This window comes from Limulus polyphemus, unplaced genomic scaffold, assembly GCF_000517525.1.
Source record: "Limulus polyphemus unplaced genomic scaffold, Limulus_polyphemus-2.1.2 Scaffold1866, whole genome shotgun sequence".
Classification (NCBI taxonomy): Eukaryota; Metazoa; Arthropoda; class Merostomata; order Xiphosura; family Limulidae; genus Limulus; species Limulus polyphemus.
Window position 1 is genome coordinate 50,507 of NW_013667476.1, and position 17,197 is coordinate 67,703.

At 36.1% G+C, this 17,197-nt stretch overlaps 1 protein-coding gene across 1 annotated transcript in view; it reads left to right on the forward strand.

Annotated features, from left to right (window-relative positions):
• Positions 1–8,724, forward strand: part of LOC106465201 (pleckstrin homology domain-containing family D member 1-like) — a 32,806-nt gene extending 24,082 nt beyond the window's left edge. The window contains exons 5-6 of the mRNA XM_022393053.1: positions 6,734–6,810; positions 8,670–8,724. Of these exons, the coding sequence (XP_022248761.1) occupies positions 6,734–6,810; positions 8,670–8,724 (132 nt within the window). The remainder of the gene's footprint in view (positions 1–6,733; positions 6,811–8,669) is intronic.
• Positions 8,725–17,197: the final 8,473 nt, after the last annotated feature.

A 17,197-nucleotide genomic window follows, 5' to 3' on the forward strand; every position in this document is an offset into this window, starting at 1 on the left:
ATAAGCGCCCCTTTACGCTGGTGGAACTCAAACTTGCTATTCATCGGTCTGGTAGTACATCGGTCGGACCTGATGATATTCATTATGAGATGTTGCGCCATCTCTCACCTGCCTCTCTTGCTATTCTCCTGGTTATTTTTAACTGGATATGGCAGGAGCACATTTTTTCTGTTTCTTGGCACCCGACTATTGTCCTCCCTTTCTCTAAACCTGGGAAGGATCCCAAGATTCCTTCAAATTATCGTCCCATTGCTTTGACTAGTTGTCTTTGTAAGGTCCTAGAGAGGATGATTAATGTTTGTCTTGTTTGTTTCTTCAAATCGAATACGCTCTTCTCACCCACCCAGTGTGGGTTTTGTCGACAGCGCTCCACCATGGACCATCTGATTCGACTTGAAACGTCAATCAGGGAAGCCTTTCTCAAGAGAGAACACCTTGTTTCTGTGTTCTTCGATCTCAAGAAGGCTTATGACACCACTTGGAGGTATGGAATTTTGCAGGACCTCCACTCCTATGGTTTGCGTGGCCATCTACCCATTTTTATTCAAAACTTTTTATTGAACAGGCGATTCCAAGTCCATGTGGTTTCAACTCTTTCGTGTTCCTTTCCACAGGAACTTGGAGTCCCTCGGGGGTGTGTCTTGAGTGTCGCACTTTTTGATGTTAAGATTAATGCTATCACTAATAATCTTCCTCCGACTGTTGCAAATGGGCTTTATATTGATGACTTCCACATCACGTGACAGTCATCGAACATGAGGTTTATTGAGTGGCAGCTTCAGACTGCCCTCAATCGGTCCAAACTGGACTATGGGTCTTTGGTCTATGGTTCTGCCAGGACCTTGGCCTTGAAGATGCCGGACCCCATTCACCATTTGGGGCTTCGGCTCTGTACTGGGGCTTTTCGTACTTCTTCAGTCCAGAGTTTGTACACTGAGTCCTACGAACTTTCTTTACAATATGCTGCCAAGCTTCGATCCTTACCATGGCATCCCACCTGGGATTGTGTCTTTCTCCCATGATGTGCCATGCTCTTTTGGAACAGACGGTCTGCTATTCCTTCCTTTGGCCTTTGTATTCAGGCGCAACTGGCTGAATTGGTTCTGGCATTGGATGACATTGCTGTCCCCAACGATCAGCCCATTCCACCTTGGCTTATTACCATCCCTTCCTGTGACCTTTCTCTGAGTCATCTGAGGAAGGCAGATACTCCCGATTGGAAGTACCATCTTCTTTTTGCTGAGCATCTTTCGAGCCATTCTTCTCTTCCTATTTACACGGATGGTTCAAAATCGGGTGACTCGGTAGGTTCTGCTATGGTGTGCTGTGGCTCGGTAGTTGCTCGAAGGATCCCCTCTACAGTTTATGTGTTCATTGTCGAGTTGTATGCTATTTCTCTTGCCCTGGATCATGTAGAAGCTATGCAGTACAGTAATTGTACTATTTACACTGATTCTCTTAGCTCTCTACTGGCCCTGGAATTGCTTAACGTTAGTTCTCACCCTGTTCTCGCCGATATTCAACACCGATTGGCCCACTTTTCTCTATCTTCTGTTTCCATCCAGGCCACGTCGGTATTCACGGGAACAAGGTTGCTGACACCGCAGCTAAGTCCGTCTGCTCTGGTGCCATCACGGCTATGCCTGTCCTATACATGGACTGTGGTCCTGTCTTTAAGGCACGGCTTCATGCTAGTTGGCAGTTGACTTGGGCTGAGCAATGTCATAACAAGCTTTTCCAGATCAAGCCTACTGTTGGTCTTTGGCCATCTTGCTTCCGTAAGGATTGGAATGAGGAAGTTGTCCTGGCAAGGCTACGCATTGGTCACAGTTTTTTAACCCATCTTTTTCTTTTATCAGGTATTGACCCACCGATGTGTTGCCATTGTGACACTCAAGTGCCGTCGTTACGATCATGAGCGACGGCATTATTTTAAACACATATTTTCTAAGAGTTTACCTCTGACGTTGGACAATGTCATTGGTAATGGTGACACTGTCCAATTAGATTGTATTTTTAATTTTTTACGCACTATAGCTCTTTTTAATTGTATATAAATCTTTTATCAACATATATTGGTTTTAACTCACTGTATTTTTACACTTTACTTTAATTCACTTTCACTGTTTTTACTGGTTGTTTGGTGCAGATAGCCTCGTTGCTTTGCACCATAAAATACAAAACAACAACAACAACAACAACTACTATTCTAGAGTAATCCTCATTTTCTCAATTGGCATTCTAGTGTATAAATGTATGTTTTAACTCACTCTCCATGTGGCTACAAAATTTTGATTGTGCTTGATCACAAATTTATATCAGTTTGGACTTCTTGTGTTTCTATTCCTTTGTATTAGAAGTATTTCATTTTTCTGAATTCTAATGTGTTTGAAAGATGATGTAATTCCCGTGACAGTAGACAATGGTTCTGACATGAGTCCCCATGTCTTAGGATCAACCATGTTTGCTAGGAAAGCACAGGCTTCAGTTTGTAGGGTGTTCTTGTCTTACATTCGGCCAACAATTTCTTTCTTTCACATAATGATTTTGTGTGAGGAGGGATATAAGTACTGAGTGAAAATTTCTTTCTATGGCACTTTCCACCTGTTACCCCACCTTCATGTAATCTCCTGGATTAGGTATTGTTCTTTTACCTAGGAGATTTGTAGTAAGTTTTTCAGCATGGATTCCTTACTCCCAGTAGGTATACCAATGTTTAGCGAGTTTATGTGTGGATTGACCTAATTTCTGCACATGATAATTTAGGTCTTTCATATCTTCTCTGCTCAGTATTTGGTAAGTTTGATTTTATAATATTTTTACTTTCATGTCCTTTGTCTTATCAGTTCTATGAGTTCTATATTTACATGTATTTTGTCTTCTAAGTTGTATCTTTGGTGGTTTTTGTACTTTGGGTGTTGCTTATTGATTTATGTATAAGTTAACTTTCATAGTTTTACGGTTCATTATTCAGGTGGGGTTTTCTGATCCAGTTGGACAGGTCCATTCTTAACCCTACTCAATCTCTTATTCATTTGGGTTTTTTCTTCCATTCCCATCTTTGTCGGGCTCAGCCTTCTCCACTTTTGCTCAAGGACATGGTGTAGGTGGTCTCAATGTCCCTACCTTCTCCTTTTCTCACTGCTGAAAGGGTTCTTTCTCTTTCAGGGATGTGGGCTTCCTTAGAAGATCTCATTCCCTTGGGTTCAGCTCAGATGCATTTCCTTCAGTGGATGCTTCTTGACAATAGAATTTCTCTCACAATCCCTTAGACCATCCCATTACTCTGGGATCAGGGCTGACTTTGCTTGGTGATTCAACACAAAACTGACCATGGTGGGGGGTTTCCACTCCTCCACCTTGTCTAGAGTCTTATCTGTTTACCAATGCTTTCTTGGTGGGTTAGGGGCTTTCATCGATTCCAAAGAGATTTCCAGTCGATGGTCTGTCAAGGAGGCTACTCTCCATTTCAACATCCTGGAACTCTTGGCAGTTTGTCGAGCTCTGTATCATTTCCTCCTGCTCCTGAGGGGGAGGGTAGTTATCATTCATTCCAACTATTCCACTGTTATCAGCTATATCACTAAGCAAGGAGGAACCAAATCCAGATTTCCGTGTTTTCAGATGCTGGATCTTCTTTACTGGACCCATGATTACTATATAGCGATCTTGGTGTGTCATGTTCCTGTTGTCAGGAATCTGGTGGCCGATCACTTATCTTGACCCAACCAGGTTCTTCCCAGTGCTCCCTTTTTCCACAATATTTTGGTTGGTGTGTTCTCAACTGGAAACACCACATATAAATGTGTTTGCCACTCACTGGAATGCCAAAATTTCTTCCTTTTGGTTTCTGATTCCATGCCCTTCAGCTCTTGGAGTAGATGCATTTACTCAGGTTTGTAGGGGTCTTCACTTGTATACCTACCTTCTGATCAGACTCCTCTCCAGAAATTTCCCTTCTCCAGACCATTCCTTGTTGTGTTCTGCTCATTGCTCCATTATTGGCCTGCTCGGACGTAGTTCTATCTGCTCTAGCCTTTGCTTGAGAGACATCCTCTGCCCTTACCTCTGTCCCAGTCTCTCCTCCGACAACCACAATATGCATACTTGGTTTTGTCCGGTCATTTGCCTCAGCTTATGGACTCAACCCTAGTGTAGCGTCTTTACTTGCACATACCTTTAAACCATTCACCGTGGCTTCTGCCCAACCTGTCCTTCTGTTCCTCATCTGTCCCAGTTCTTCACCTGGTTGTTTGATCAGGGTTTGTCTGTGTCAACTGTTGCTGGTTATAAGGCTGCTGTGTCAAACACTTTCTGTTCTTCCATATCCATTATGCCTTTTTTCTCCCCCAGTTATTTCCCTCCATTTCTTTCATCTGTTCCTTCCACCATATTCCTTTGTTTTGCTAGATTGGTATCTCTGTTTTCCTTCATGCCTTGTCCAGTTCTCCCTTTGAACCCATTGCAGTGTGTTCCTTGTACCATATTTCCCTTCGGACCTATTTTCTCCTCCTCCTCCTCCTGTTATAGGGTTGTCGTCGTTCTGATATTTATGCCATTAACATTTCCTGCATCTCTCATGTTATCCTCTAGCTGGATTGGGCCTTCCTTCCCAAGACATCAGCTGCCCGGGAAGGTTGTTTAGGTTGTTTCTATTTCCTTACCTTCCATCTCCCACCTGTACTCATGTTTGGATCCGGATTAACTACTTTGTCCAGTTCGTTCCATGCTCTATTATGTGGCTTGTACTGCCTTCTTTCATGGTTCTCATTCCCTTCTATTTGTTTCATGGAATTCCTTTTGTTCCAGTAATCTATTGCCTATTATGCTCACTGGTTAGGTTCATCAACTCATAGAAGATCGCCATTTACATAACGTTTCTCTGCACCATATTCGTCACTGAACTATGGCTTTAACTGCTCAGATTTGCCGTCATTTAGAGTACATTTGTTGCACATTATATGCACGACCTAATTGTGTCTTCCTCCTATGGGGATTCTACACACATCTGTTCTGGGGTAAGTCAATATATTATTAATTTTTTATCTTATTTAGTTGATATACATCATATTTCATGATCCAACATGGTGGTAGGTGTTGCTTGATCAGGTATGCTTAATATTATATTAACACTAGATCTGTGTATTTCTATAATGTTCACTGTTGAAATAGTGGACCACACTCGTTGATCTCTATATCTTATGCAAGGTGCTTACACTGGATGTTTTTTGCCCAGCTGGATCACACTTGGCATAATATGACATATCCTAAGGTGTTTCCCCTGGATGTTTTTTGCCAGGGTGAACTGCACTTGGCCTATTCAGATACAGTTCATGGTCCTTCAGCCATAGCCATGTTTAGTTATTTTGTTTTCTCTGGCACCGTGCCATGGCTTACTATCACTGTGTTTGGTACTATGGCCTGCTACATGTGTGATCATAGTATGACATATCTGTTGGCAACAGGCTGGTTATGAAAACTCTGAAAATCACTCTCATCTCTGTAATTTTTTTTTTTCCATCCTTCATATCCAAGGCACTTCCCCTGAATGTTTATTGTCTGGGTGGACTGCATTTGTTGATCTCATTTTCTTATACAGGGCATTTCTACAAGCCCATTTTTGCTTCCACACTAGACTTTTCATGTTTGTTAATGCTATGCTATTTCGAGTCATGGTTCTATAGCACTTTTCCAATGAATCGAGGCTATATGTCTCTATTTCTGAATGCACTGGTGCCTGCCAATTTAGTACTGCCCTCTTTTTGTTCCTGTGTTAGTTACTGGGCAAAAAGCATACCTGTCCCAGAAGTTGTATTATAACCCACAGGTGAGCTTTCTTTTCATATTCTTGCACACCTGTTTTTTCAATGAGGTTGCTTTCCAGTTAATTGGATGCTGATGTGCCTTCACTGGCCCCTATACCTTTGCAATGTAGGATTCTAGCTTTGGGTGAGAGGATGTAAGACCATTTTAGAAGTTAACATTTCCTTAAACTCTAAATGTATTTTCGATAGGTACTTACCTTCCTCACCCACTGACATGGCAATGTTTCTGGTTTATACCTGCCAATTCTTGAAAGTGAGGATTACTCTAGAATAGTAGAGGGAGCTAGCTACACTAGTATGATTGGTGGAGGGTAGTCACATGATCAGCACATGTTTGAAATGGCACAAAACTGATGAAGTATAAAAGACTAGTGTGCTGTTAGTGAACAATTTTAGCAATGCTTAAAGGGCAGTCCAGGATCAAGATAGTTTAGGATGAGAAGAGGTAAGTACATATTGGAAATACATTTTTAGTGTGAAAAAATGTTAACTTTCATCAGTAAAAACTTGCTTATGTACATTTACAACACAGCACAACTAATAACATACAATGAATTGGTCTGTGAGTGTTTCAGCTCATGCCATGATTATTCAGTATTCTAGTGTTATGGACTGTGTACTGAAATATATAAATTGTATATTAAGCTGAATCAAGAGTTTACTTATTTCTCATTTTCTCTAAAGATGCACGTCAGATGTGGTTTGAAGCATGCCTGTTACTTGTACTTTAAAATGATAAATCAACTATATTATAAACAATAGTTAATTCTTTGTTCTTTAAAACCATATTTTTATTCTTTAAAATATTTAAATAATTAATAAGTAATTTTAAGTATCAGTAGTTTTACACATTATTCCATTACCATGTTTTATAGAAATGAATTATTAAATATTTTGTTCCTATAAAGGGCCACTTTGTTTTAGCAGCTGACTGTGAAATGGAAAGAGAAAAATGGTTAAATATTTTACAAGAGGCAAGCAGAATGTGAGTTAATTTTTATATTAAAGATTGCAGTAACTTTGACATTATATGAAATTTTAAACGTTGCTAGATTTTTTGTTTTATAATGAAAATAAAAAATAAGTCTTCATGTTTTAACAGTTTTTCTGCTTATCAACAGTTCTTTTCAACAAAAATTCAACAATTGAAACTGAATTTCTTATTCAGATTCATTAATTTTTCGTTCTAATTGCTTGTTTATGAAGGAAGAGGATTATTATTTTCAGTTGTAAATGATACTGGCATATCACAGTGCATAAACATATCACAGTGCATTTAATAGTAAAACCTAACTCTTTACCAGAATTACTGACAAATAAGCACATAAGAATTATACTTGAATTTTTTTTATTCCTATGAATTTTTATCTGAAAAAAGAAATGAAACAAGTGCTTTGATTGATCTTTATTTTGGTTGATTCTCTTAAATACCAAGTCTTTCAGGAACAGTTTTCAACATTTTTACATTTAATTTACAATAATAAAAGTTAGGAAAAATGGATGTCTATTTGTCAGGGTTGCTCTTAATTGAGTCTGTTTTTTTATATTGTGGTTAGCTTAAAGTAGTTCTATCCAAGGTACTGTCATTCGATCGGTTAAAAATTTATGTTCATGAAGGTGTAAATATTAAAAATGTAATTTACAAGGAAATTTTCTAAACAACTTTTTCAATAGGAACCTAGTAGTCCTTAATTTTGAACCCTGGCTTGAAATACCATAACTATATATAGTTTGTCAAATTTTTGCCCCCAGTGGCACAGTGGTATGTTTGCAGACTTCTACTGCTAGAAATCGGTTTTCAATACCTGTGGTGAGCAGAGCACAGATGGCCCTTTATGTAGCTTTGTGCTTAATAATAAACAACTTGTCACATTTCAACATGTTCTATTAGCAGAATAATATCATTTGGGAAAATTGATGTCTGTTCATCCATTGTGTATGAATATGAAGAAGAGAAAAAGGAAATACACAAGAAACAATTATACGTATAGGTGTAATGCTTACTAATAGTAATTTGTATGGAACCATGTTAATTTCTGTGTGTGTGTTTTGTTAAAATCTAATAAAAAGCCTTTTTCATTGCAAAATTTTTCAATAACAATTTTAATATAATGCTGTAGGATCAGAATGATTTTTTAAAAGCCAATTTTTCAGAGTATTGCTTATATCATTTTATTTTTTTTTTATTTTATATGTTATTAAAAGATATGTTACATTTGCATGTTTTAAAGAAAATGCACATGTAATAAACATATTTCAATGTTTTTTTATTTGAGTTTTGAAGAGGTTTACTGTGTAATTTTGTAAAGTCTTGTTTACTAATTCAGTGTTTAGTTGAGTTCTGGGAATTCTGTTAACAAATGTAAAAACTTGGATGGCTAATTCAAATTTTTGAGAACACACTCTGTATCAACATTGCCAGAGATGGTTTTTAAGTTTTAAAATAACTTTTTGAAGGAGCATATCTTAGGGTCCAAATATTCGATTTTTTGTAGTTGGATAAGAATGCAAATTGAGTGAAATACCACACCTATATATATCTTTTTGGATTTCACCATATTCTGCTAGTGTGTATATAATTTGCATCATTGATATTTTTAAAGATCTACCAGAAAAGCAAGTATAATACCGAATTCTTGCTACTGTACATATCGTATATGTGTATGGACAGAAGTATATTGCCTTTGTAATGTAAAGTGTTTTTTTTTTAATAAATATTAGCTTAGTACAATTGATAACAAAATTGAAAGAAATAAACCTCAGAAATTTCATTGTCAAGTTTAATATCGTTTGTTGGAGAATTGTTCTGTGTCTTAACAGTTTACAGTTATACTTACTTTCCAGTATCCATTTGTGTGTGTTTAATGGACTTGTGAACAAACCAAAGGTGTTATCCTGACCTTTTCCATTCTGACTTTTGATACACCCCAAAAAGCTTAATTTCACATACTCGAAAACTTGAAACTCTGTGAAATCAACAGGAGCATCTTCCAAATGTATTAAAGCTTTAAAAAAGGAATTTTTTTGAAATTTCAAACACATATGAAAGTTTAAGTTTTTTATTGCATGTTTATATTATTTAAATCACTGTTCCATGAAGTCTTGCAGTTAGATATGTAACATTTATGAAATGTACTACATAAATTGTACTATATACAATTAATTCCCTTTACCTTCCCACCTATGGGTGTTACACAGACAAAAACAAACGTATAGGTATATTAGTAAGTATATTACTCTCTTTTGAAAAGTTTTAAAAATAAACAAATATATATGTGTGTGTATTAATATGTACCTCATGATATCTCATAATCAGTATTTGTAACATTAAAATGTATAGTAATTTTTTAACACAAGAACTTTGCCAAGTCCATCAAGTTGACAGTTTTCACTTTTAAAATTTAAGTATCTTTTTCTTGTCTGGTGGTTCTAGTGTGAATCACCTTTAATATACTGTAACTGTTTTTATGGAAAATTACAGGAAGTAATGATAATATTTTAAACACCAGTACCATTACAAGATATAAATTTACTTAACTGAAATGCTGAAAAAAATTATATCTGTCAGTATGAGCTTAAACTAAACCATTATTTGACAAAAGTGTTTTTTCTGCTTATAACTGGTGAACTACTAAATTGTTTAGCACTGAACCTTGGCCATCTGGGATGTATCATAGTGGAGGGGGGTGATGTCATTTGTTATGCCCCTCCTCCCCAAATGCCACCATATGGAGACCCATATGTCTTCCTCATCACAACCAACACACATATATATATAAATTTTAAAAATTGTATTAGGTACAAAAATTACCTTAGTCAATTGACTGTTCTCAATTACATCAAGTTTTAAGTTGTTTCTATTTGTAGACAAAATATCCCCAATTAGCAACTCTTTCAATAAGTACAAGCTAATGTTGGATTTTTTTCACTGAAGAGATAAAATAACTTCAATACTTCTGTGAATAAATTTCAGAACCTTTATATACTAATATACCATTTTATCCTTTTTATGTTTTATGTAGCTGCAACTATTATTATTAAAAAGACTTGAATACAATAAATGTTATGCTTGTGTCACATAATTAAGAAACATTATTGAAGATTAATAAATAACAAAATTAATTTATATTGTACAAGTACAGTAATGAGCAAATTTATTAGAACACCTCATTGCATCTGTAGTTTAATTTGTTGTGCATATTAAATAAAACCATTGTAGTTTCAAATGTTAGAAAAGGAATCAAAATAAGCAATATTTTGATTTTCTGACTTTATTCATAATTTAATATGCCATACTTTTAATTAATTTACAATTAAAAAAAAAGAAATGGCATCAAATGATTAAATGTTGTATGTTTGTTTAAAAAGTTGTTGAAGATGTTCTAATATAAATACAATATTCTCCTCCCTCTTCTTGACATTTGAATTCCAACATCAATTTACCTGCATGAAAAACTCAGAATATGAAAATATCAGATTTTTGTCAGTACAGAAACTGAATGAAATCATGTGTTTAATTTTGATAAGAAGCAATAAGGGATAAATTAACAAGTTTAAATAAAGTTTTATTTAAACATTATCATGTATCACTTTTTATCTAAACTGTTTCAAAACACTTCTTGTGCAACAACGCTCACTCGAGAGAATTAATATCCTCTGACATTCCAGAAGACCTTAGTTCTTCACTAAGCACTGTGAAAGGAATGTTGTATGTATAAAAAAATCAGTCCCTTGAAAAACTGCTGATGACACTAACAAGTCACACACAGGTAAAGTTTCAAAAAGTACAGCGTACTCATCCTACCTCCTGCTGGTGGTCTTGCTCTGCTTTCCAGATGGATATGCTTTCTTCACTTCATCTGTAGTCTACCTACTCTTCTGAACATACTTTGACCATATCCATGATGAGCCTGATTCGGCTGCTTCATTTGCACTGCTGCACAGTCCCCTCACAGCACTACTCCTGAATCCCAAGTCTTGCAGACACTCATGAAGTGAAGTTGCAACAAAACCTCAGCAGCCAACTTCAGACAGATAGCTTGCTCCTTTCCATCCTCTATCCTTACAAATAGACTTCAGTTCAACATATTTGGCAAACTTTCATTCATGAACTTCTTGGATATTATTCTCCCATGACACAGTCAGCTCACTGAAGATCACTTGCCGACCAGATAACAATATCTGGCCTGAGGCTTGTGACCTCAATTTCAGGAGGAAAATTTCCATCCCCTTCAAGGTCTGCTGATATCTTCCAGTCATTTGCACAGGAGAGTATGCTGCTTCTTTGTGGACTACTGCCATAAATCCTTGGCCAAAAACCCTCTTTGATGAAGGTGATGAACTGTCTGGAGCGAGTTGGTACCTCTTCTTCATTAGCCTTCTGCACTATGTCTGTGACTGCATCAACAATCACTCAGAGTACGTTGTTATGATGCCAGGTGTACATGCCGCTGGATAGATTTGACGTACACAAACTCAAGATATGCTGCAATGTTCCCTATAAGCATGACATAAACCTGACTTGTCATCATAACAAACAAGTTGGATGGCATGGGAAGCAACTCATATGTACAATACCAAAGGCTCCATCCTCCATAACACATTCCATGATAAAGTCCGCTGCTGTACAGATTCCCATCTTGTCAAAGCATTCTGTTTGGCTTGGCCAACTGCTGTGGCTAGTCTCTTTTCCTTCTCAGCTTCTCAAATCTCCTGAGAAACTAACTCGCATCACTCTTGGTCATCAGCAAATGTCCACCATTTATGACTTGACCATCCCAGACCATGGCACCCTACTTGGGAAGCTTCAACAATCTCCTTGTACCTAAGACTGGACTCAGCTTCATTTAGCATTTCCTCAGTAGTCCACTTTCAGCTAGACTTGACATCAGGTTGGGTAAATCTGATCACAGGATCTTTTGAGTTTCATAGAGTCATGAATGATCTTGCCTTGGATACCTTGAACTTCTCTACAAGAGACTTCACTGGTAACACCAACTTTGTGCGGCAGCTGTGTAATGCAACATTGTTCAAACAGCCAGGAACTCCCAATCATCTCATCATATACTTGTTAGTCTGGTGCTCCATCCCTTCTACATGGCTAATTACAACTTATATACAGTGAGCAGTCACATGATCCTTGGCACAAGGCCATACTGCAGACATCCAAGTTTCAACTTTCCTGGTAGATCACACTTATCAATTACTTCCAGACTTTCTGCCACCTGCTTAGCTGCCTCCTGAGCTCTCCTGGTGTCTCTCAGTTCCTCAGTATACCACCTTCCAAGGCTTTTCACAGGCTGCTCCTGGAGGTATGGAATCTCCTCGCCACACAGCAAGAAATGAATGTGAACCAGCTTCCACTTCCTTAAAACCAAACTCCATCACTTCTTGGTTTTAAACTTCATCCTTCCCCAGTCCATAAGATCTTTAAGCTTATACAAGATTGCCATTGCTTCCTCTTTGCTTGGGTTGAGTAAGGTCAAGTCATCCATAAAGGCACCTACCAGGGGAAGCTCTTCTCTTTCATGGAATGCTATCTCTGGACCAACTGTCTCAGCAGCTCTAATGATGACTTCCATTGCAAGGACAAACACAATGGGAGATATAGTACATCTCATTGGGATACCAACTTCAGGGTTCACCCAGCTGGTTGTATAATCTCGGATTGAGAACCATATTTGAACGTCCATGTAGTATCTTTCACCTTTTCAGGAATCCAGAGAAGGCCATAGTATACATGATTAATGCATGCGGTACAGATCCATGTACATTAGTAAGATCAAGCCACAACACACTCAGATCTCTTCACTGTTTCTTTGCTTCCTGAATGGTATGCCATATCATGCTTGTATGCTCTAAACACTCTGGAAAGCCTGGTATCCCTGCCTTCTGAACAGAGATGTTAATTAGGCCATTCTCTAGAAGAAAGGATGATATTCTCTCTGCTGTTATCCCAAACATGATCTTGCCTTCCACATTCAGCAGCGAAATTAGTCAAAACTGTCTGATGTTGCTTGAACCTTCTTCCTAAGGAGTGTACACTCCTTCAGCTTTATTCCATGAAGAGGAACATCATCCTTCATCCAAACAACTTTCAACAACCTCCAGATAAACTTCAAAAGTCCACTACACTTCTTGTACACCTTATACGGTACTCCATATATTTGAATTTTTGGACATTTCCCATTTTCTTTTCAATTTGTGTTTTTTCCAGAAAGGGGGTAGGCTTAATGAAATAATTGTTACTTAGTAAACAATCAAGTTTTAAAATTGACTTATCTTTTGAATTAACTTAGAATAACACACAGTTAATGTAAGGTATAGTAGGTTATTTTATCTTAAACACATCTTTTGTCATAACAAAATTTATTACAGTGATTTTCAAAATTACATGTAAAATCAAAAGTTTTCAACCAAAAGTATCCTTTTTGTGCCAGAAATAGTTATATGTATTTTGGCTTTAGCTTGATTTTAAACAATATAGTTCTGCATGTAACTGCAAAGTTTTCCATAGCTTGTATTTTCATGTAAAATTTTACCTTACATTATGTAATTTCATGGATTTTCAGCTAATTTTTCCCACATGTAATTACTTGTTAGATGATTACTTTGCATAAAACTACTCTATTCAGAAGTCTATCATGTCAAAATGTAAACTTGAGAGGATATCCATAATACAAAATTTGGTGTTGAGCCCACAAACTACAAGATTTCTATATATACATTTATCTAGTCGTGGATTTTCTCTTTAACACCTAACTTTGAATTTTAACAAATTATTTTCCTTTGAATGATGAATTTATTTTTAGCATACATGTAAGTAAATAAAGTTATTTTATTTTGTTTAGTCCCAAGAAATAATGCCTCAAATCTTTTATGTTCATTTAGATAACATAAAGATAGGCAGTTCTGAAAGATAGGCATAGATTTAAAGAAAAGTTTATTTCATATGTGTTATGACAGTAAAATATAAGTTTATTAGACTTGTATAAAATAAAGATCAGATTTGAATTTTATGGATTTTTGACTTATTAAGATGAGTTTGGAAAGACGTTTTATGTATTTGGGATTTTTAACCAGTTTAGAGAAATCCTGTTTAAATAGTTTCTTCAGTTGCTAAAGAAATTATGATAATTGTGGAAATTTATTATTATCAAGTTGCTAATAGCTATTAACAAAATACTTTTGCAGTTATATTTGATTTTATTCTAATTTATTATTAGTTAGTGCTAACTCTACAGTTGTCCAAACCAGATTTTACCTTGTTATGCATTAAATTACATCTTTTATTGAATTTTAATTGGTTTTCATGTGACTTTGTTTATTCTGTCTTTTGTATGGCTAATGGTTACCTTATCATATCTAGCATTTTCTACTGTCTATGTCTGTTTTATATTCCTCTAGTATTTTCCTTCCCTCAACCAAGCACCCTTTATATTTCATGAACATGTCATAATGAAAGTATACACCAAATATAGTACAGGGGCCCAAAATAAACATTTATTACATTGATATTCAAAATGTACTAACTGCTAATTAATTTTAAGATTGATTAACAAAAGCTGCTAATCAATTTTTCAAAATTAATTTAAGCTTTGTATTAGTCTGTTAATTATTATATTCATCCAGTTTTAAATGTCTGTTCATATGATACAGAATCAATTTTTTAATATTAATATCACACAATGTACTTACGAAAGTACTTTTGCTTTTCCTTAGATAACTGAAGCCCTTGACACTCCAGTTCTTTTATCATAAGCTCACTTAACTGAGAATTCTTCCATGTTCTGTAACAAAAGGTTGTACTATGTCCGTCACAGGTTTGGACCAGACTTGCTGCTAACACCTTGTGAATTAAAAAAATGGGATCTGCTTATTAGGACTCTAAAGATACAGTAGACACTTTTTTTAGCACATTAAGAAGACCTGATGTCCAACAATATGAAAAGACACCTAAGCTTGACAGCAGAGACCCAGTGTCTGGAAAGTTATCAAACAGCAGTGCACCCGATAGCTTAACTGAAATTGACGAGAAAGATAAACTTAGTGAAATCGAATTTGTCTGTTTGTCAAAGGACCATCAGTCAGTGTGATCACATATTAAGATAAGATAAAAAAAAATCCTTTATCATCATAACATAATTTTGATATTTTTTGTGATTAAAACTCTTGCATATATTTATCTTATGATTAGTTTAATTTCACTTAACCTAAGAATTCATTGTTATAGTTATGAAGTTTTAGCAAAAAAGTAATAAGAAGTGATCCAAGTCTGAAAATTACTGACAATGAAAATCTTCATTTCATTCCATGATGTTAGAAAAACATGTAGGTTCAAGAAGTCTTGACAGAAATAAATAAATACTCTATAACCCGAGCACTTTCGAAAGGTTCACCTTTTGAAAGCACTCGGGTTATAGGGTTTATATTCATTTCATTCCATTCAGTTTAAAATCATGATTGTATTCCCTTAAAACTGATTTAAAATGTGCTGCTGCTAAGGCAACTTTTGCATTTCTGTATCCAGCCAGTAAGTCACTGTCATCTGGCCAAAGCCGTGTGCGCAGAGTCTGAGCACAGTTTAAGATGTCTTCCTCAAGGTCACCTAGTCACAACAGTTTTCTTCAATAACAATGTAGCCTTTCCAATTGGCTTTAAACAATTCAAGACCCATCTGTAACAAAATTAGGTTTCACACCTTTATACATAACAGGGCTGAGATGGGATGTGAGATTTCAATGGCATCTTTTTGCTGTCCCATGGAAAGCCTGATACCACATTCCTTGACATGCTTTCCAAGGATTGTCTTCTTTGTTAGGATGTTTACTTTCAAAACTGCATTAAGGGAAATTGGAGCTTCATTACATTGGCATTTTGGATTGGAGGATTCTCTTTCCTAATCATAGTGTTTACTTTATGGGTGGTCCTTCAGTGGGTCAGAGTTATGTTTATGGACTTACACTGCAAATATCTGGTGTTAGATTCCCTAAGGTACATAAAGTATAGATAGCCCATTGTATAGTTTTGCACTAAAAAAACACTATGCATGAGGACATTACTCCATATTTGCTTGGGGTATGGTTCTGGAACCCATTGCTGACAGACACACTGCTGTGCAAGTTTTTCCACTTCCACAGATAACATTGAGAGTTCTCTTTCTTTGAAATTTAATGTATTTTGGTTTTGCATCTTTTAACACAGGATCTTTCCTAGCATCTCAGTGGCAGGGATCCAATATAAAAAATCTAGGATTTATTCAGTTTTGTTGAAACTAACATAGGATGTGTCATACGGTGATATATGTTGACTACAATTTTACAGTTTCTAAATTGGACAAAAATTGACCATACTATGACTGGTTGTGTCAACAGCAGAAATCCTGTAGTTAATAACTACTTATTGTGTAACCACTGGGTTTGCCACATGAGCCTTCTTCACCTGTTATTGCATCTGTTTTTCAGACTAGAGCCCAATATATCTTCAGTAGATAGCCCCAAGCCTCATTGACCCTGGCTGGAATGTTGCTACTCTGGCATGTCATAATCAATCACCATTATTTTCCAAGTTGCCTTCATGTGCTAAGTCACAAGATATTTGACTTGCAACTTATATGGATGCACACTGGACTTTTTTTTGACAGCCCTTGTTGAGACAAATTCATCTATTAAGCCCAAAGATGCTATGAAAGTGCTCAAAATAGGTTTGGTGTTGACAAGGACAGTAATGATAGTAGTAGTAGCTTTCAAAAGATGAAGAACAAGGTCTCCAACCTCAAACAGAGAATGAAGAAATGTTGCATAATTTGATATGAGAATAAAAAAAAATCATGTTTGTCAATGTTGCTGGTAATGTAGTGTTTTGTTTTTTTGTCCACTCTTAACTTCCAACTGAAATACATTACCATCATATGGATTACATTTTTGAAAACAGCAGATTCCAGACTTTCCAAATGGTGTGTGCAACACCTCCAAGAAACTATTACCAGAATTTCTTGTTCCTTGCTCTGCCACCCATAAACATTATTTTACCTCTGGTTGAGGAAGAGATCCTGTGTTAACAATATCATTACACAAATGTGCTTCCCTGGAAAGGGCTATGACATACTCATCCAACATTACATCATCTCTGGCAGTACTGCCTTGTTAATGATTAAGAATTTGCTTATATCTAAAGCAACATGCAAATCATTATACTAAAATGTGGAGACTGTCGATGTTAATAACCTTATATTTTATTGGAGATGTTCAAATTTTTAACATTAACTAAATATTAGATTAAATTTGATAATTAATTTTGGACTTTTTTTGCTAGATATATGTATTTTTCTTTATCACATACAGTGAATATGTTATTTCTACTTTATTTACTTA